Source organism: Bos indicus, chromosome 3 (genome assembly GCF_029378745.1).
Source record: "Bos indicus isolate NIAB-ARS_2022 breed Sahiwal x Tharparkar chromosome 3, NIAB-ARS_B.indTharparkar_mat_pri_1.0, whole genome shotgun sequence".
Taxonomy (NCBI): Eukaryota; Metazoa; Chordata; class Mammalia; order Artiodactyla; family Bovidae; genus Bos; species Bos indicus.
Genome location: NC_091762.1, coordinates 23,432,204 through 23,454,180, shown reverse-complemented (window position 1 = coordinate 23,454,180; position 21,977 = coordinate 23,432,204). Strand labels below are relative to the sequence as shown.

Below are 21,977 nucleotides of genomic sequence, written 5' to 3'. Positions count from 1 at the left end.
AGCTCTCCACTACCGGTCCCCAGAATTGGCTTCCCATCGGGAACTACAACTACAGGCACACTAGTTCCGTGATCTCTCCTTACACCTTCAGAAACTCCTAAGGCCCCGGCCACTTTTCTGAATTTCCAGCTTTGAATAAGCCTTGACCCGTGAGAGGGCGTGGCACACAAACTGAAATAGAATTTTCTAGTTTCTGATACTTTAAGTTGGGGGAGAGGGCTGGGAAGGAGGGCAGGAGTTAATGGGTACTTAGATGAAGGGTATATGAAAAAACTGACAATCAGATGATATATTTTCATATTTATTTTTTTGTTTTTATATATATTTTATATCCAGTACAAATTATTTTCTGTATTTTTATATTTTTAGGCAGAGTTCTTTGTGTGTGTGTGTGTGTGTGTGTGTATTGTATTGTATGGGTTTTTTTTTTTTTTTTTTTGCTTGTGTATGCTGTATGCCCAGGTCCTTAAACAGATTCTGGTAAAAAATATTAATTGCATATGTGAGTAAGTGATATTACAGGATCTCAGAAATTACCTAGATCAGTCACCCTGCCGAAAGCTGTGATCAGGACAGTCTTGCAAAACTTCCAGTAACTCTTCATTTACTCGGGATTGGAGAAACCTCTAGACAACTCGACCTGAAGAAGTGTTACCATCTCTTTTTTCTTTGGTGCCCCCATCTCTAATATGAGAATATTATCTGCCTCTCAGGATATTTGTGATTATATAGTGAGAAAGTGTAGGTCCCCACTTTGTAGTTAAAGAAAAAACTTCAGAGAGTAATTTTTCCACAGTGACACAGCTAGTAGTAATGGGACTAGGATTTGAGCTGTTGAACTCCAAAACCTATCCTCCTAATCCTGATACGATTCCATCTTAGCATTTAACCATAGGTTAAAGAGCTCATGTTTTGTTACCTTTTCTACAACTCTACAGCTACTAGGAGAAAATTGTTATTTCTTGAGAGGATTTTGGGAGGATTGACTCCACACAAAAGATGGACAGGCATATAGACAAGACAAACTGATGGTGCTATTTAACACAGTTAGAAAGTGAAATGGAAGGCAATCCTTGTGTATATGGGAGCCTAGGTTGACAAAATCATAATATTTTACATTTAAAATAGCTCAAAGATGTAACCTGACCTAACTTCTCTTCCTCCCACTCAACAAGGATGCGTCTTCTACCATGGTGTCAAATGGTCATTGTCATTCAGCCTCTGCTGGAACAATTCCAGTAATAGGAAATTGATAATACCAATATTTTAATTAAGGGTAAGGCTATGTTGATGAGAGAAGCAAAGAGAGAAGAATGCATAGAGAAGCAAATTTGGAGCAGGAATTCCAGCCTCTTTGTAGTTCCTGGATCTAGGCTCTCCCCAAGGCCCGATGTCTGCTTGAAACCTGACAACACTATTCCTGTGTGCTTAGTTACTCAGTCGTGTTCGACTCTTACGACTCTATAGACTGTAGCCTGCCAGGCTCCTCTGTCCATGGGATTCTCCAGGCAAGAATACCGGCGTGGGTTGCCATTTCCTTCTCCAGGGGATCCTCCCAACCCAGGGATCAAATGCAGGTCTCCTGTATTGCAGTCACACTCTTTACTGACTGATCTACGCCGGAAGCCCGACAACACTATGAAATGGGTCAAATTCAAGAATCTTGGAATTTGTAAAGGTTGTACTGAGGGGTGGGGGGAGGTAAACAGAAATTTGAATATCAGAACAGCACTTCGTATCCAAATAAACGAAATAAAGCACCTATCTAAATTAAGCTGCTAAAACAGAATGGGACTTTCCATTAAGGCAGAGTCAGAAGGTTAGAGACTTTACACGAGAGATCAAAGAAAGCAACAGTTCAAGGCTTGTGTCCACTTATTTTTAAACAATTCCTGAGTGCCTAATTGTATGCCAGACACTGAGCTAGGTTATGAAGATGAATAATAACATTCCCAGAAACCTGTGGCCCGTATCAACCCCCAGACCAAACACTGTCTGTAAGTAAACAGCAGCTCCTGTATGAATTACATAATTCCAAAAATGAAAAAAAATTTTTTTTTTTCCTCAGGAGGAAGTGATGCTCTTGGCAGACAGAAAAAAAGGCACTATTTCTGGGCTGTTATCAGGCATATGTGGTAGTATGGCTGAACTAGTTATTTAAAAACTGAAACCTTTTCTTACAGATTAGCAAATAGCAGCTTATCTGAACTATCGCTCTTCAACCCGCACCTCCTATCAAACTGCGCCAAAACTCTGCTGGTACCACTTCTGCAGTTTATCCAGATTAGCTTCTGATTGGTCAGTTTCCATGCCAGTCGGTTTCAAAAGCTCCGTCTCCCAGGTGGCCATTGGCTACCTCCAGGGACTCCCAGAACGAGCCCCGCCTTCCATCGTGGCACCCGCCCGTCGGCCCCACCTCGAGCCTGGTTCTCCTGGCTGCACTGGTGATTGGGAAGCGGCGATCAGGCTGCGAATATATTGATGCCCTCAGAGCTGGTGGTTATTTTGAATTATCAGTTCACTGACTAAACTGTCCTACAATGTGAGCTCCAATAAAGCAGAACTTTCATTTTGTTCAACCTTAAGTTCGTTCACAATCTTTACCTATGTTGTCCACACACAGTTAGTTGGTCCAGACATTAAAGTGAAAGTTAGGATTTGGGTGAGGAAGGAGGAAAAATGAACAAGGTGCACACTGTAAGTAATGTGAAAGCCACTATTTAAAATAATTACCACCTTAGATACCCTGCTTCAAATATCCAGCCTAAGCAAACTACTCCCTGCCTTTAGACGCTACCTCATGAAACTTTCTTTATTTTTGTCCGATTTCCCTGCTTTGTTGGGAAAGCTAGGCAGAGACCACCAGACCCATCCCTTGGATTTTGAGATAGTGGGGTTGTGAGGATAATTGGAATAGTTTTGATAGGATCTAAAATATTTTATTGAACTTAAAAGTTTTAACAGATTTCTTTTTTACCCTCATAGCCTCTAAAATCTTTTAGAGCAGTAATAGTAGTCATTTGTTATCCCCCAGAGTCTAGTGCCCTGTTCCCCCAGGAACCTAGCAAATGCTCAGTTAATGTTTGATGAATAGATGACTGAATGAATGGCCTACTCATGGACTGAGACAATTCTTCATCGGTTGTATACAATATTCCAGGACTTTCCAGATGGCACCAGTGGTAAAGAATCCAACTGTCAATGCAGGAGTCCCCAGAGACATGGGTTCCATCTCTGGGCTGGGAAGATCCCCTGGAGTAGGAAATGGCAACCCACTCCAGTATTCCTGCCTGGACAATTCCATAGACAGAGGAGCTTGGCGGGTACAGTCCATGTGTTTGCAAAGAGTCAGAGTGGAATGAGCACGTACAGCGTAATTCACAATCGGCAAAGCCAAAAGCTTAGCCTCTTTGCACCAGTGCTGGATCGAATTTCAGAGACAGAATTTGGGCTTATCCTTCAAAAACTGTGTTTCCCCATTTGGGAAAATTTGGTGCAGTTTTATAGCAATGGTTCAAGGGCAGGGATGCTGATAAAGATCACGGTGTATAAGCAGAGTCTAGACCTGGTAGTCTCTTGATGAGCTTCTCTGGTTCTTTTAATCTAATCTCAGGTGGTCTTCTCTGGAATGAAGAATGCTAACATCTTCTTCCTTTTGTTGGAGGTTTTAGTTCTGTAAAGAGCTCAAAGATTCTGTTATGTGTGTCCCCTGCGGTGGAACCAGGACCCTGGCCCAAGGCTACGCTCTTGTTCCCAGTGTTGTTTGGCTTCCTCCTCTTATACCTCTTCACCTCCTGCTTCTTTACTCTCTTCTATCCATACTTGCGGAGAAGGCAATGGCACCCCACTCCAGTACTCTTGCCTGACAAATCCCATGGATGGAGGAGCCTGGTAGGCTGCAGTCCATGGGGTCGTTGAGGGTTGGACACCCACTGAGCGACTTCACTTTCACTTTTCACTTTCATGCATTGGAGAAGGAAATGGCAAGCCACTCCAGTGTTCTTGCCTGGAGAATCCCAGGGACAGGGGAGCCTGGTGGGCTTCCGTCTATGGGGTCGCACAGAGTCGGACACAACTGAAGCGACTTAGCAGCAGCAGCATCCATACTTGTGTGTCGGAAATGAGCAAACAACTTTCTTTCTGAGTGATTTTCTTTACAACCTTAGGGGTCAGAGCTTTCAGTTATTACTAGTCTTTGTTATCCTCCCTTCTTTAAACAAATTAAAATACATGGGTCAAATTACAAATGAAAGAGGGCATATTAGTATTGCCCATGGAAATAAAAAGGATTATAAGGGAATGCTATAGATAATTGTATGCCAACAAATTAGATACACTAGATGAAAAGGACACATTCCAAGGAAAACACAAGCTACTTAAACTGATTCAAAGAGAAACAGAAAACCTGAATAGACCTATAACAAGCAATTAAATGAGTAGTAATAGTAATAGTTGGAGAAGGCAATGGCAACCCACTCCAGTACTCTTGCCTAGAGAATCCCAGGAACGGCGGGGTCTGGTGGGCTGCCGTCTATGAGGTCGCACAGAGTCGGACACGACTGAAGCGACTTAGCAGCAGCAGCAGTAACAGTAGTAGCAGCAGCAGCAGCAACAGTAGTAGCAGCAGCAGCAGTAGTAAAACTTCCAACAAGGAAGAGTTATGGTCCAACTGGCTTAACTTGTGAATTTTAGCAATTGTTTAAAGAATGCTAATACCTTGCAAACTCTTCCCCCTACCAAAAAAAAAAAAAAGGAGAGTGTGAACGTGTCCTAGCTCATTTTATGAGGCCACTATTACTCAAAGACTTCACAAAAAATGAAAATGACAGACCAATATACCTTATATAAAGATAAGTAGCAAAATAGTAGTGAACTTTTCCCAGAAGCAAGTAATGGATTATACAATAATGATGATATGAGATTTATCCTGGGAACACAAGGTTGGCTTAACATATGAAAATCAGTATATGTAATGTACCTATTAGTGGAATAATGGACAAAACTCAAGTGTTCATCTCAAAAAAATGAAAAAAGCATTTGAGAAAATATAACACTTTTTTCTCTTAAAAACAACCAACAAACTAGGACTAGAAGAGGTATTCCTCAACCTGATTAATTGACATTTATAAAAAAACGCAAAACTAATATGATACTTAAAAGTGAAAGACTGAAAGCTTTTTCTCTAAAATTGGGAACAAGACAAAAATGTCCACTTCCCTACTTCTCCTCAACATTACATGTGAAGTTCTTACTGGGGCAATTAGACAAGAAAAAGAAATAAAGCCAACAACATTTGAAAGGAAAAAGTAACTCCAAATCTATTTGCAGATGGCTTGATCTTGTACATAGAAAATTCTAAAGAGCGAACACAAAAAATTGTAATTAATAAGTGAATTTGTCAGAATTGTAGGGTACAAAATCAATTGTAATTGCACTAGAAATTAATAATTCCAAAATAAAATTAAGAATGTAATTTCACTTATAACAGCACCAAAATAAATGAAATATGTAGGTAAATCTAACAAAAGAAATAAGCTTGTTTTCCCTTTTGAATCAATACTTTATTTTCTCAACATATACAGTAATATTCTTTTCTTAAAAATTTTTTATTGGTGTAGGCATATGTGCATGCTAAGTCGCTTCAGTTGTGTTCAACTCTTTGCGACCTTATGACTGTAGCCCGCCAGGCTCCTCTGTCCGTGGGATCCTCTGGGGAAGAATACTGGACTGGGTTGTCATGACCTCCTCCAGAGGATCTTTCCTATCCAGGGATCAAACTGCATCTCTTATGTCTCCTGCATTGGCAGGCGGGTTCTTTACCACTAGTGCCACCTGGGAAACCCTGATTATTCTCTAGCACTTGATTTGGAAAGAAATCCCAGGATGAATATGGAGCTCATTTCATGTGCTGCTCTCTCCTTAAGAATCATAGATTCGAATCCTGCCTGCTTAGGTTACTCATCAGTTCCTTCCAAGAGTTGTTTCTGTATTTTTCTATATTTATATCTTTTTGTCCTGGCGTGCTGCAGTCCATAGGGTCTCAAAGAGTTGGATATGACTGGGTGACTGAACAACAACATATTTATATGTATGTATGTGTGTATATATATATATATATATGTAATACTTACATATTTATAAGTATTTATATATTCTATTGTATCCTACTCCCCCACCCAAGGTGGGAAAAGTCACTCTGATACATGCTCCTCCATCCTAGCTAAAACTGGATGTTTCAATACTTCTTAGCTTTTGAGTTTGCTGTGACTTCATTGAACTTTTTATCTGACTCAACTAATGAAAATGGCATATACATTTTAAATTTGGGAACACCACTCCTTTTAATTTGTATATTAGATAAAATCTACCTCTAGTCTATGGGCAAAGCCAAAGTCCGGGTCTGCTAGGAAAGCAACTTCTACTAAATAATAGTATTGTTGTTCAGTTGCTCAGTCGAGTGAACTCTTTGCAACCCCATGGACTGCAGCACCCCAGGCTTCCCTGTCCTTCACCATCTCCCACAGTCCACTCAAACTCATGTCCATTGAGTTGGTGATGCCATCCAACCACCTCATCCTCTGTCATCCCTGTCTCCTGCCTTTGATCTTTCCCAGCATCAGGGTCTTTTCCAGTGAGTCAGCTCTTTGCATTAGATGCCCAAAGTATTGGAGCTTCAGCTTCAGCATCAGTCCTTTCAGTGAATATTCAGGGTTGATTTCTTTTAGGATTGACTGGTTTGTTCTCCTTGCTGTCCAAGTGACTCTCAAGAGTCTTCTCCAGCACCACAGTTTGAAGGCATCAATTCTTCGGTGCTCAGCCTAATAGGATTAGAAGCCAGATTTCAGAGAATTAAGTGGTAAACAATGTATGTAAGTCAAGAGGCATAGACATCAAATGTATACAGTGTATGTAAGCAAACTGGTTATGAAGGGAAATGAGAGATATGGTGGTGGTTAGAGGGGGAAGGGAAATGGGAGATATGATAGAGTTTAGAGGAAGAAGTCTCTGTTTTAGGGATGAAGAAATGTGAACATGTTTATAGGCTCAGTATGGAGCTAACAGAAAAAGGGTGGCCAAAAAATATTAAGCCAACAAAAGATAATTAAGAATTTTCTAGTAGAGATGAGGATCTTCCAAGGTGGCTCAGTGGTAAAGAATCCGCCTGCCAAGCAGAAGACACAGGTTCAATCCCTGGGTCAAGAAGACCCCTGGGAGAAGGAAATGTCAACCCACTCCAGTATTCCTGCCTGGGAAATTCCATGGACAGAGGAGCCTGGCAGACTCCAGTCCAAAGAGTCAGAAAGGAGTTGCACATGACTAAGCAACTAAACAAGAACAAAAAGTAGAGATGAGAGTCATAAATGGCTTCAGTAAGATAGATTGGGGGGAAAATAAAGATTTGTAAAGATACAGATTAAGTTAGGTTTGAAAGAAAGAACGATGAGATACCTGATAGTGTCATTTTCTGGAAGCAGCTGGAATCATGATGGGAGAGACCACTTAAAGAAATAGTCAAGAAGTGGAATTAAAGACCGGATGAGTTGCATGAGGAAGATACATCTCTGATGATACCTAGTTTGGGGGCTCAAGCAACTTTGTGGATGGTAGTGTTGGAGTTAATAAACCAGAAGAATGAATAGCAGATTTTGGAGGAAAAAAATGACTTAAGAGATGTTCAGCTTTATTCTCACTGAGTTAATGATAATGACTATTGCCTATGAACCTTGGGATCCATACTACCCACTAAAAGATAAACCTTGTCCCTTTCAGGCCTTGCAAATTATAATGGGATTTTGTTTCTTGTTGTTTAGTCACTAAGTTATGTCCGACTCTTTTGTGACCCCATGGACTGTAGCCCGATAGGCTCCTGTGTTTATGGGATTCTCCAGGCAAGAATACTGGAGTGTGTTGCCATTTCCTTCTCCAGGGGATCTTCCCGACTCAGGGATAGAACCAACATCTCCTGCATTGGCAGGTGGATTCTTTACCACTGAGCCATCAAGGAAGCGCTACAATGGGATTGCTGCTGCTGCTAAGTAGCTTCAGTTGTGTCCGACTCTATGTGACCCCATAGACGGCAGCCCAGCAGGCTCCCCCGTCCCTGGGATTCTCCAGGCAAGAACACTGGAGTGGGTGGCCATTTCCTTCTCCAATGCATGAAAGTGAAAAGTGAAAGTGAAGTCGTTCAGTCGTCTCCGACGATTCTTCGGGACTCATGGACTGCAGCCTACCAGGCTCCTGTGCCCATGGGATTTTCCAGGCAAGAGTACTGGAGTGGGGTGCCATTGCCATGGGGTTACCTCCCTATAAACCCATCATAAAGCAAAAATATCTTGTCAAAAGGCATTTTGTATACCTAACTGACCAAACATCACAGCTTAGCCTAGACTGCCTTAAACATGCTCAGAACACCTAATCAGCCTACAGCTGGGCAAAATCATCTAACACAAAGCCTATTTTATAATAGTGTTGAATATCTCATGTAATAATTTATTGGCTGTTATACTGAAAGTGAAAAACAGAATGGTTGTATGGGTACAGAGTGGTTATAAATGTACCTGACTGGGAGCCCAGCATCACCAGAGAGTATTACCCCATATCTCTAGTCCAGGAAAAGATCAAAATTCAAAATTCTAGATCTGGTTTCCACTGAACGCATCTCATGTTCACACCATGGTAAAGTCCAAAACTCATTAAGTAGAACCAGTAAGCTGAGACTGCTGATATAGAATGGTACAGTAGAAGCATTCTGCTTTGCTGGAGACTCAGTTTCCATTCTTAGAAAAGACTGGAATATAAGAAAATGGGTTTTCCGAACAAACATTGAGTGGAAGATTTATTTGATCAATGAACTTTTTTTTTAAACCATGAAAACACGCTTTTGATTTGATACCAGATACCAAGTTATATATATTTTACTATGAGCTCTTCATGGAAAATAGCAATCAGAAAGTCTCAATTGAAAGAAAAATTGAGGTTGTTTATGAGAAAGGTTTTTATAATAACTAAAGGGAAAATTGAAAAGAAAGAAGATTTTAAAAGAGAGAAAGAAGGCTAGACAACAAACCTAGAGAAGTAATGATTCTGAGGAGAGAATAATGTAAAATATAAGAGGGTGATGGATTTGGAGGGTGGAGGACAAAACCCAGGAAAATATGGAGAGGAGTGAGAGGAGAAACTTTTTGAGGTTGGAAATTGAGGACAGTGACAATGGAGCAGATAGGAAGAACACAGAAAGGAGGTCTGGAAATGAAAAGCTCTCCAGGTTGAGGTAGTGGGTGGGAGAGAAGGGGGAGATGACAGAGGGTGCAGAGGCAGCGGCGAGTGTTTGTGGGAGAGGGACCGAGGCAATCTGGGCGGAGCAGGTGGCGGAGGCAGCGCGGAGGAGGCCTGGTCTTCCCAGGTCTGCACCGCGCCGGGGGCAGCTGGAGTGGATAGCATCCTCGCCGAGATGATGCGTCCTGGCAGTGCGGGAAGACCTTAGGAAAACCAAGCAAGGACGGTAACTAGGACTGGGCTGGTTAGGACCGGGAAATTCATGAAGAGGACTGACAGCGGGTCCTGCTGTCGCCGCCGCTGCGACTGCGGCTGCTGCTGCCGCGCGGTCCGCCGGGCGCACCACGCGCCCTACTGGTCCAGGGACGCGGCGCGAATCCCGCCGTCCTCGCGGCAGTCTCCCGGCCGGGAACGACGGCATCCCGAGCCGGCCGGGAGCTGGGCAGCAGCGGCCGAAGAGGAAGAGGCAGCCGCGGCAGCCGCACCCTGGATGAGGTGAGAGCACCGCGGGAGCCCCGGAGGCTGCAGACTGCGCCGGGAGTGGCGGCGCCCGAAGCGCTGGTGTAGGGGAACCTTCGCCTTTGGGGCTGGGAATCAGGGCTGGAGACTCGGGCGCTTCGGAGGGTTGACACAGAGTGACATTAGTTTGGAGAACGTTGAAGGGCATGGCTAGGGACTGGGGGATGATGGGGCTGGTGGCGGGGGCGGAGGGGGAGAGACAGTAGGGAGTTGCCTGGAAATACAGGTGTGGCGCTGGATTGGCGCTGGACTAAAGCATAGGAAACTCAGTCTCTACCCCTAAGGTCTTTGCTTAACGTGTAGTCTAGGGCTCCGTTGGCAGAGATGAGATTGAAGGCCGTGCCTGCTGGGTCAAGTCAAACAAGAGATGAACGCAGGATTCAGAAGGCCATGCCAGGTTGAAAGCACTAGGGAAGCTAAAAGAAGATAAAGGACCGGGAAATGCATGCGGGGGTACAGTTGAAAGCACTGCCTTATCTTATTCCTGCCCCGTCCTCCTCCCCGCCCCATCTTAGATACAGGCAGCAGGGTGGGGTAGTGATGGTTCCTTCTTCCTAGGCTCTCTTTTCCTGAAGAGCTGAGGCCCTGCCTGTTGGCTGGATGGATGATGCCTACCAGGACGAGCCCCACCTAAACCCAGTCACTTCCACTGGTCTGGCGTGGAAGACCCCACCCATTAGGCCCAAATTTTCTTAGCAGCAGCAGGATGAAAATCTGCCATATAATTTTTTTTTTTTTTTGGACAAGAGACAGATTGTGCTGCTGACTTCTTGAAATAAATCTCTCCCTGTTGGAGCATCTTTAGCTTATACTTTAATGGGAAGCTAGTACTCATAAATCAAACTACAGGGCAATATTGATTTCAGCATGGAGGCTGCCATTAACTAACGGGGGGATCTGAAAAAAATTCATTTCTGTAGGCCTGTTTCCTATGCATAATATCAGAATTTGGGTCTTTTGAGTATTAATTACAGATCTGCATATTAATAGGATCTGTATTTTGTATTTAAGACTATGTGAATGAGGAAACAATTTATTCAGACACTTAATTGTGTTTATTCATTACAGTGTTCATTGTTTATTTGGGAAAACTGAGTCAGGCTACTCAGTTAACAGTGCTTAAAGGAATCACAATTATGAAGAAATCCAGGATAAATTACTGCCTTGAAAGATGGAAAGAGGCAAGAAGTAGTCATTATTTGATTTTTTATAAAGTGGAATTTTAGCCCAAACATAATTTCTTTTTAAACATGCTCTACTGATGGTGTGTTGAATATTTTTCAACAATACTTTGGAAATTTGTTTAAAGCTTGAAACAAAAAATTAATCTGAATATATTTAAATTTTAAATTCTTCTTTACTATTTTATATATGCTAGGGTGAACACTTTTCATGAAAAGAAGCATTGTCATTGCAAAATTTTAAATGAGTCATGACTCTGTATCATAAACATGTGATTTTTCTGTCCTTCGTAACAAAAAATTTGTTGGGTTAGAATTAGGTTCTCTAAATTGTGGCTTAGAATTAGGTTCTCTAAATTGTGGCTTAATTGTTAAAATAGATGGATATGCTTTTGTTATTCCCTTAATAATTATTCATCTGACAGATCTCTACATTCATCTTAGTTGATGTGATGATGAACCTTGAAATGTTTTTAAACATTTCAGGAATGCCCTGAAGTCAGAAACTTCACTGAGGTTGATGCTACTGTGACCTCATTTAAAAATCAGATCTCCAGGAATGTGCAACATACTTTTAAAAACATACCTATCTTAGCTCTAGTACTAGAAGTTTATGAGTATTAGAGGCTTGCACTTAGGAGAAAGTATCTTTGGTATCCAGTTTTCTAACTCCCGATCAACTAAAAATGTAAGAAAGCAGCTCATTTTTTTAATATTTAAATTTATTTTTAATTGGAGGATAATTGCTTTACAATATTTTGTTGGTTTTTGCCATACATCAACATGAATCAGCCATAGATATATGTATGTTCCCTCCCTCTGGAACTCCCTCCCACCCCCCAGCCCCCACCCCACTCCACCCCTCTAGGTTGTCACAGAGCCAGTGATTTGAGCTCTGCTGTACAGCAAATTTCCACTGGCTATCTAATTTTACGTATGGGAATGTATGTGTTTCAATGCTACTGTCTCAATTCACCCCACGCTCTCCTTCCCTCACTGTGACCCCAAGTCTGTTCTCTATGTCTGCGTCTCCATTGCTGCCCTACAAATAGGTGCATCAGTAGCATCTTTCTAGATTCCATATATAAGCATTAGTATACGATATTTGTTTTTCTCTTTCTGTCTTACTTCACACTGTATAATAGGCTCTAGGTTCAGCCCCCTCATTAGAACTAACTCAAATGCACTCCTTTTTATGGCTGAGTAATAGTCCATTGTATATATGAAAGCAGCTCATTTTAATTCAGTATTTTTAAATCAAGCAATGATGGTAGACGTCAGTACAAAATTGGATGCAAACTACCCTGAGGTAGTTGAGAACCTATCATTCTAAACTCCGCTTACCTATGTAACTACAGTGTGGAATAAGTGTTATAATAGTAAGATGGACTATGGAAAATAAATAAATAAATGCAAAGATCTCTCCAAGGAAAGCTGACTCTGTCCCAAGAGATCATGCAAGGTGGTATTATTGTGCAAACTGTGCTTTAGTTGTTGAGTCTGTTTCTCAGACTGATTATTAAATTCATATGGCTACTATATAAAGCCAGGATGGCAAGTTACTAATTTACAATGAGGAGTCATCTTAGGGAACTAGGTCCTCTTTTTTTATGTCAGTGAGTTCTTTTGGCATACTTGCCACATTTGGAAGCCAAATTGTAATTAAAAGGTTGTTTGTGAAACTTGGATTTAGAATTGCTGTTTTGTGTGTGTGCTCAGTCGTGCCCGACTCTTTGCAACCCTATGGACTATAGCCCTCCAGGCTCCTCTATCCCTGGGACTTTTTAGGCAAGAATACTGGAGTGGGTTGCCATTTCCTGCTCCAAGCGATCCTCCTGGCCCAGAAATCAAACCTGCTTCTCCTGTTTCTCCTGCATTGGCAGGTGGATTCTTGACCTCTGAGCCACCTGGGAAACCCAAATTTAGAATCAGGAGAATTAATCAGTAAATTCTAAATTAAGGAAAAATAGCTTTGAACAGAGTATCAGAGGATACAAACGGGTTCTTTCTTCCCTGGATGGTGTCATTAAGGATCAACCTCTCTTCTTATGTGGACCTTCTTTTTTTATCTGACGTGCTAATATTTTCAGGTAATTGTTTGGTTTGGGAATCTTTATGTCTGTTTCAAGTGCCTGCACATTTCTGCTCTGAACCAGTTTGTCTTCACTGTCAAGTTTAAACTCCAAATGGCAAGGTGACTTTGCTTAGGTAAAAGTCATCATGGGGAAAGGGAAATGGGGTTGGGAGACATTGCTAAAGCCCCTATAAGCTGGTAATATGAACCACGTGGTTAATGGCGACTGGATACAGTGCTAAGAGGCAGAGAATTAGAGAGGGCTTCACACACACACACACACACACACACACACACACACGAGATGAACTTTTTCTAGCCTAGCAAGATAAGGAAGCCAGAGTTGGGTGGGAAGTACATTTTAGCAGAGGGATATAAGTGGATGTATGGCCTTGGGAAAAAGGCCTTATTCAGGTGAGACCCATGCTGTGCTAGAACTTTTCTATGATGATTTAATTCAGATGTGACCCTCTTGCAATTGCACAACTATTTAAAAAAGAATTAAGTGAGTTGCCAGTGGATGGTAATGCGCTTTAATGTGCACTTGTTTTTGCCCCCTTTTAAAAAATTTTATTGAAGTGTAGTTGATTTACAATCTTGTGTTAATTTCTGCTGTACAGCGAAGGAACTATGTTTAATATTCTATAATGTGCACTTTTGAAGCCTAGCAGATTGCACATTCTAGGTGGATAGCCTGGAACCAGCAGACAACTGTCAGAGTTAAGGGTGAAGGATGGTGTCAGAGAAGGATCAGTGCATTTCTAACATCAAATGTCAGCCATTATGTCTCTTTAGCCATCTCTCTTTTTGTTTTTTTTTTTACTGCTTTATTGAGATATAATTGACATAGAATAAACCAGGCAAATTTAAAATGTACAATTTGAAAAGTTTATATATATTTATGCAGGTATATATTTGTGAAATATATATGTATGTATATATTTGTGAAAGCATTACATGTCCATCATCCTAAAGTTTTCTTCTGCCCTCTCATAATCCCTACCTTCCATCGCCTCCTGCCCCACTAACAGACAGGGAACCACTGATCCTTTTGTCACTACATGATAGCTTGCATTTTCTATAATTTTATATAAGTGGGATCATACAGTATGTATTCTTTGTTTTTGCCTGGCTTCTTTCACACACTTATTACTTAGTTATTTTAAGATTTATCCACGCTGTTGTAGGTAGTAATCATTCATTTTCTTTCATTGCTGAGAAGTATTCCATTGTATGGCTATGCCACAGTTTATTGATTCACTAACTGTTGGGTTGTTTCTGTAATGTGGCTATTGTGAATGAAGCTGCTATGAACATTTGAGTGCTAGTCTTTGTGTGTGCATATGCTTACATTTCTCTTGGATGAATTTCTAGGAGTAGAACAATAGGTAGATAGATGTTTAACTTTTTAAGAAATTGCAAAATTCTGTGTCAAAGGTATTTTACCTTTTACATTCCCAGTAGAGATGTATGAAGGTCCCTGTTTCTCCACATCCTTGTCAACATTTGTTACTGTCTTACTTATGGCCATTCTAGTAAATGTGAAATAGTATCTTAGATCTGCATTTCCCATTGACTACCGATGTTGAACATCTTTTCATGTGCTTTATTTTTATCTGTATATTTTTATGAAGTGTTTGTTGAAATTTTTTTCCCATTTTAATGGAGTTGTTTGCTTTTTTATTGTAAAATTTGAGTTTTCTATTCCAAATACAAGTTTTATTATGTATGTACATTGTGAATATTTTCTCCCCATCTACAGTTTGTTTTTTCATTTTAGTAACAGTGTCTTTTGAAGGCCAGAAGTTTTAAAAAATTTGCTAAAGTAAGTCCAAAGTGTCACATTTTTCTTTAAAGATTTTGCTTTTAATGTTATTAATATAACTAAGAAACCATTACTTAACCCAAGGTCACAAAATATTCTCCTATGTTTTCTTCTAGAAGTTGCATAGTTTTATGTTTTACGTTTAGGTCTATGATCCATTTTGAGTTAACTTTTGTATATAGAACAAGGTTTTGATCAAGGTTCATTTTTTGCATATAGTGTTCTTTCAGCACTGTTTGTTAAGAAATCTATCCTTTCTCCATGAAATTGCCTTGATACTTTTACTGAAATCAATTGACCATGTATTTGTTGTTCAGTCATTAAGTCCTGTCCGACTCTGTGACCCCATGAACTGTAGCACACCAGGCTTCCCTGTCCTTCACCATCTCCTGGAGTTTGCTCAAATTCATGTCCATTGAGTCAGTGATGGCATCCAACCATCTCATCCTCTGTTGCCCCCTTCTCCTCCTGCCCTCAGTCTTTCCCAGCATCCAGTGAGTCAGCTCTTTGCATCAGGTGGCCAAAGTATTGGAGCTTCAGCTTCAGCATCAGTCCTTCCAGTGAATACTCAGGGTTGGTTTCCCTTAGGATTGACTGGTTTGATCTCCTTGCTGTTCAAGGGACTCTCAAGAGTCTTCTTCAGCACCACAGTTCAAAAGCATCAATTCTTCAGTGCTCAACCTTATTTATGGTCCAACTCTTACACCTGTACATGACTACTGGAAAAAACCCGGTTTTGACTAGATGGACCTTTGTTGGCAAAGGGATGTCTCTGCTTTTCAACATGCTGTCTAGGTTTGTCATAGCTTTACTTCCAAGAAGCAAGTGTCTTTGAATTTCATGGCCATAGTCATTGTCCATAGTGATTTTGGAGCCCAAGAAAATAGTCTGTCACTGTTTCCACTTTTTCCATGGATATGTGACTGTATATCTGATTTTTCTATTCTATTCCATTGATCTTTGTGTCTGTCTTTGAGCCAATACTCTACTATTAATATCTTGATTACTATAGTTTTGTAAGTCTTGAGATAACGTAGTACAAATTCTCCAATTTCATTCTTCTTATTCAAAATTATTTGGCTGTTCTAGGTTCTTTGCATTTCCATATACATTTTAGATTCCAATTGTCAATACAGATAAAAAGTCTGCTGGGATTTGAATGGGATTGTACTGAAGTTTATATATTAATTTGGGGAGAATTGATATTTTTAACAATATTGAGTCTTCTGATCCATAACATGGTATATCTCTTCATTTATTTAGGTCCATGGTTCTCAAACAGGGACAGTTATGCCTCATAAAGGACATTTGACAGTGTCTGGACACATTTTTGATTATCCTAACTGCAGCAAAGGTGATTCTGGCATTTAGTAAATAGAAGTCAGGAATACTGGTTAACATCCTACATTGCACAGAGCAGTTCTAACAGTAAAGAACTATATGGCCTAAAACATCAATAATTAGTGAGGCTGTGAAATCCCCATTAAGTTCTTCTTTAATTTCTCTCAGCAATGTTTTATGTTTTTACTATATAGAATTTACACATCTTATGAGACATTTATCCTTGAATTCTTCATATTTGTAATTCTTTCATAAATGATAATGTCTTTAAAATGTCAATTTATGATTGTTTTTGCTAGTTTATATTGATTTTTATTGATTTTTAATAATTTTATTTGTTTATTCATTTTTGCCTGTGCTGAGTCTTCATTGCTGCATGGGCTTTTTCTCTAGTTGTGGGAGCAGTGGTTGCTCTCTAGTTGCGGTACATAGGCTTCTCATTGAGTTGGCTTCTCTTGTTGCAGAGCACAGGCTCTAGGGCTCTCGGGCTTCAGTAGCTGTGGCATGTGGGCTCAGTGGTTGCAGCTCCTGGGCTCAGTAATTCCAGCTCCTGAGCTCTAGAGCACCGGCTCAATTGCTGTGGCGCATGGGCTTATTTGCTCCATGGCATATGGAATCTTCCTGGACCAGGGATCAAACCCGTGTCTCCTGCATTGGCAGGCAGAGGCAGATTCTTACCACTGAGCCATCAGGGAAGCCCTATATTGATTTTTGTATACTGATCTTAAATCCTGTAGCTTTGCTAAATTCATTGTTTAGTTATAGTAGATTTTTTTTGGTAGATTCTGTAGAATTTTATACATAAAACTTATGTCATCCACACAAAGAGAGGAAGAGGAAAGGAGGGAGAGAAAGAGTTTTATTTCTTTCTTTCCAATCTCTATGTCTTTTATATATTTATTTATTTTGCCTTATTGCACCAGCTAGCACCTCTAGCACAAAGTTGAATTGAAATAGTAAAAGCAAACATACTTTGCCTTGTTCCTGATCTTAAGAAGAAGTATAATGTCACCTATAAGTTTTTCATAGGCACTTTTCATCAGATTGAGGAAGTCCCCTTCCATTCATAATTTTCTGAGAGTTTTCACTAGGAATGGATGTTTGATTTACATATGAATGAGATGCTATGTAATGTTTCTTTTTTATTTTTGATTAATATGATAAATTACATTGATTCTTTTAAGAATGTTAAAATTAACATTGAGATCCTGGAATAAATGCCACTATGTCATGATATATTATCCTTTCTATATTGTTGGATTAGAGCTGCTAAAATTTTGTTAAGAATTTTTGCATCTATATTCAGGGGGGATGTTGGTTTGTATTCTTCACGTTGTCTGGATTTCATATAAGAATAATTTTTTCCTCATAAAATGAGTTTGGAAGTAGTCCTTCTTCTTCAATTTTTGGGGGAGAGTTTGTGTAGAGCTGGCATTATTTCTTCCTTAAATGTTTGATGAACTTCTAAGGAAAATTATTAGCATAATGTCTTCAAGCTTCATCTGTGTGGTAGCAGCATGTGTCAGAACTCTGTTCTTTTTTAAGGCTGAACAATATACCATTATATGCATGTATCATATTCTGTTTATCCATTGATTTGCTGATGGACATCTGGGTTGTTCCATATTTGGCCATTTTGGCTATTCCACATTTGCTATGTTGGCCTTCCCAAATTGCTAGTTTTACTTCAACTTAGGGAGATGACCAGGCTCTGCCTTGATTCCCTCTCTTATCATTGCCAACTATAAACTTTCTCTAAGAAGTAAACTAGGGCACTTGTGTGCTTCACTTCTTTGGTTTATCTTTTCTGGGATCACTATCTGTGTTGCCTAATATCCAGTGTCTGAAAATCTTTCTTTCATATATTTTGTCCAGGTTTTCAGTTATTCCCATCAGACTTGTGTGGTAATAAATATGTGCACTGTTACTTCATGCTGTTTGGAAGTAAAATTGTCTTTCTAGTTATCTTTTAAATTGCATTTTTCAGCTCTGGCTACACATTGGAATTATCTAGGGAGGTTTAAAAAAAACTGAGGTACAGGCTCCACTCTAGACCAATTAAATCAGACTCCTTCGGACTGAGGTCCTAACCTCATGTACAAAAGCACTCATGTACAGCAAGTTTAGAGAACCACTGAATTAAGCAAATAAAAAATAAATTGTGTTCTGTCACTCCAACCAAGACAAAAGGTGGTTGGGTTTTTGTTTTTGTTAAGCAGTGTGGAGCTGTAGAATGTTTTAAAGCAGGACATGGATGTTTGTAGATCTTTGTTTTCGAACTGTAAGTGTGGTGGCTGTATGGGAGGGGAGGTGAAGTGGGCTGACTGAAAAGACGGGATAACGAAGAAGCTGTTACGAATGGTTTGGGGTCTGAGGTTATGAGCTCTGAACTTAGTGGTAGTAGGAACAGTGAAGAAGGGATAAATTTGAGAATTTCTGAGGTAGGATTGATGGCACTTGTTAATCAATGAAGTATGGGAAATGAAGAAGAGAAAGGAAACAAAGAATTACTCTTAAATTTCTAGGTCAACTATGGAATGATTACTAATGTCAGGTACTGAGGGATAATGTGGTATGAAAAGTAGATATCAGGGAAATGAATTGCTTTCATGTGGGACATCCAGAAGGAGATGCCTTACAGAACTGTCTCCTGACCACTAAATTTTTCTGAAGCATAAAAGAGAAAAAACATTTAAGAGTATATCTTTTGAGTGTGTTGTATGATTTTGAACAGATGTTCAAACAGATGTATCTTTCTGCTTTTATCTGATTTAGGTTAATATTAAAATCTATTTGCGTTTCTTAAGCATATATTAGTTTACATGAGAGTAAAGTTGATATCTCCTAGGTGACAAGATATCACATCAAGGATTGTTGCAGACATTTGTTTCTCTTTTTCTTTCTTTTTTTTTTTTTTTGGCTCTTTTATTTTTTGGTGGGGAGATGTTGATTCACTCCTCCTTTACTTGGACAGTAACCCTCCATTTCCTTTGGAGAATTACCTCTTCTTTGCTATTGCTTTATTAAAGTTTTGATGGAACATTCTGCCCTCTTCTAGATAGATGAGGGTAATGATACCCACAGTAGTACAACCTAACTCTCTACATTAACATCGTGTCTTCATGGAGCAAGACAAGAGTGGAAAAAATGGTTGGGACCAATGGGTTCTTACTGCTTCCCCTACTTCTGTCCCTTCTGAACCTGTTTTTTTTTTTTTTTAGTTTCAACTGTTCTGTTGATTCTCTAGGTCTCCCCTTTCAGTATTGTCTTTTTAGAAACTGAATTTAGCCAAATTTAGTTCATTCATCTTTTAAAAAATTATATTCAATGTCAGGCATAATTCTAGATGCTAGAATAGAATGAAGAATAAGATTATCTGATAAAGGCTCTACCCTCACAAGCTTAAGTTTAATGAAGCTGTATCAGGACTGGTGAGGAGATAGATAGTAAACAAGTAAATAAATATACAAATAAAGTGATTTAAAAGATAAATAAAATTAAGCCATTGGCTAGAAAGGAACTGAGGCAGATGTTGTTGTTTAGTTGCTATGTTGTGTCCAACTCTTTGTGATCCCTGGACCGTAACCCACCAGGCTCCTCTGTCCCTGGGATTTTGTAGGCAAGAACACTGGAGTCACTATTTCCTTCTCTAGAGGATCTCTCTAACTCAGGGATAGAACTTGGCGGGCAGATTCTTTACCACTGAGCCACCAGAGAAGCTCCAAGAGGCAGACAATGGGAGAACTGCAATTGTAAAACTCCTAAGGTAGAAATAACTTGTTATGCTTGAGCAACACAAAGAAGACCAGGGCAGCTGGAACATGTTAAACAAAAAGGAAAATGGCAAGAAGATAAGGGAGAAGAAGTGGGCTGGGTTAGGTACATGAGACCTTGTAGGCCATAATAAGAAGTTGATTTTATTCTAAGGACATTGGGAAACCAGGAAGCAGGAGCATTATATGATCTGGAAAATGTTTTAAAATATCGCTCTGCTATTGCAATACAGACTTTAGGAGTGAAAGAGTGCTCCTAACAGTAGAAGCAGGAAGGGAGCTCTGAAAACTATTCTAGTAAATGGTATAGATATAAGAAAATGGTGATTTAAATCACGGTAGCAGCAGTGGAGCTGATAAGAAGTGAACAGACAGGGTTCTTCAGGAGTCTCCTGAAAGTGGCAGCCTTCCTCATGATGAAACTTGAAGGAGAATGTAGGTCTGGGACTTCTGGCAGACACCTTGCTAAACTTTTCAGACACTGAGAAGAAAGCTAGCACAGAAAGCAATTGAGAGGAGGGGAGGGAAAACCCCTTATTGGAGTCTCTGTATTAAGCTGTATTTGAAACCTCTGGTCGAGGTTTTTGCCAAACCTCAGTTGAAGTTTTCCCCCCCATCAGCATGAGGGTGGTGGTGGTTAGGTGAGGGGACAAAAGGATGGTGGTCATGCCCTCGGAGGAGACGCTTTGTTGTTGTTCAGTTGCTCAGTCGTATCCGACTCTTTGCTACCGCGTGGACTGCAGCACCCCAGGCTCCCCCATCCATCACCATCTCCTGGAGCTTGCTCAAACTCATGTCCATTGACTTGGTGATGCCATCCAACTATCTCATCCTCTGTTGTCCCTTTCTCCTCCTGTCTTCAATCTTTCCCAGCATCAGGGTCTTTTCTAATGAGTCAGCTCTTTGCAGCAGGTGGCCAGAGTATTGGAGCTTCAGCTTCAGCATCAGTTCTTCATGATGCTTCATATTCTGGATTGACTTCCATAAGGATTGACTGGTTTGATCTCCTTGCATTCCAAGGGACTCTCAAGCGTCTTCTCCAACACCACAGTTCAAAAGCATCAATTCTTTGGGGCTCAGCTTTCTTTAAAGTCAACTCTCACATCCATACATGACTACTGGGAAAACCATAGTTTTGACTATACAGACCTTTGTCAACAAAGTAATGTCTCTGCTTTTTAATATGTTGTCTAGGTTTGTCATAGCTTTTCTTCCAAGGAGTAAGAGTCTTTTAATTTCATGGCTGCAGTCACCATCTGCAGTGATTTTGGAGCCAAAGAAAATACCTTGTATAATATTAAAAAATCCCTTCCCAGAAGGTTGCATATGTTAACCAGTTCTTGGTGGAAGGGTGTAGCAGGCAGGGAAATAGTTGCCTCAGGATACTACAACCTCTTCTAGTTACTTGCTCTCTCAGTCTTGTTTGCCAGAGCAACCTCATAAGTATAGGGTTTGTACTTGATCTCAAATGGGTTCCAAACAGCATCCTGTGATTTAGATGTTTGATCACTAATGTCTATGGCAGCAGCATTATCATTGTTTCATTACTACATGTGTAATTTTGTTATTAATAATATTTGTTGAGTAGTGGCTACGTACCAGCATTATACGTATCTTAAGCAACATATAATCATAATCTCATTTAATCCTCACTACAATTCTGTGAGAAAGATGCTATTATTATCCCTGCTCTTTTTTAGAAAGGTTAAATATTTTGACAAGATCACACAGTTAAAAAATGGTAGTGGTGGTGCTCAATTGGCAGGTGCTAAATTTTTTTTGGTTCATCTTGTATGCTTTAAAATCTCCTTCCTTTTAATGATCCTTGATCTGCTTTTCCTTAAAAAAAAATCAGCACAAACAAAAGCAACAGAAAGCCTTTGGTAGAGCTTAGACAAACATGGTTCCGTCTCCAAATTAGCATAACAAGTGTGAAGTGTCATCTGTTTTAAAATAATAACCTGCATTACTAAAATCTGACCTTGCAA

At 40.0% G+C, this 21,977-nt stretch overlaps 1 protein-coding gene across 6 annotated transcripts in view; it reads left to right on the top strand.

Moving 5' to 3' along the window:
* Positions 1-9,523: 9,523 nt before the first annotated feature.
* The window catches only part of PDE4DIP (phosphodiesterase 4D interacting protein), a 238,564-nt gene continuing 226,110 nt past the window's right edge, over positions 9,524-21,977 (top strand). For all 6 annotated transcript variants that reach the window (XM_070785807.1, XM_070785813.1, XM_070785804.1 and 3 more), the window contains exon 1: positions 9,524-9,771. In XM_070785807.1, coding sequence (XP_070641908.1) covers positions 9,539-9,771 — 233 coding nt within the window. In that variant the 5' untranslated portion in view covers positions 9,524-9,538. The remainder of the gene's footprint in view (positions 9,772-21,977) is intronic.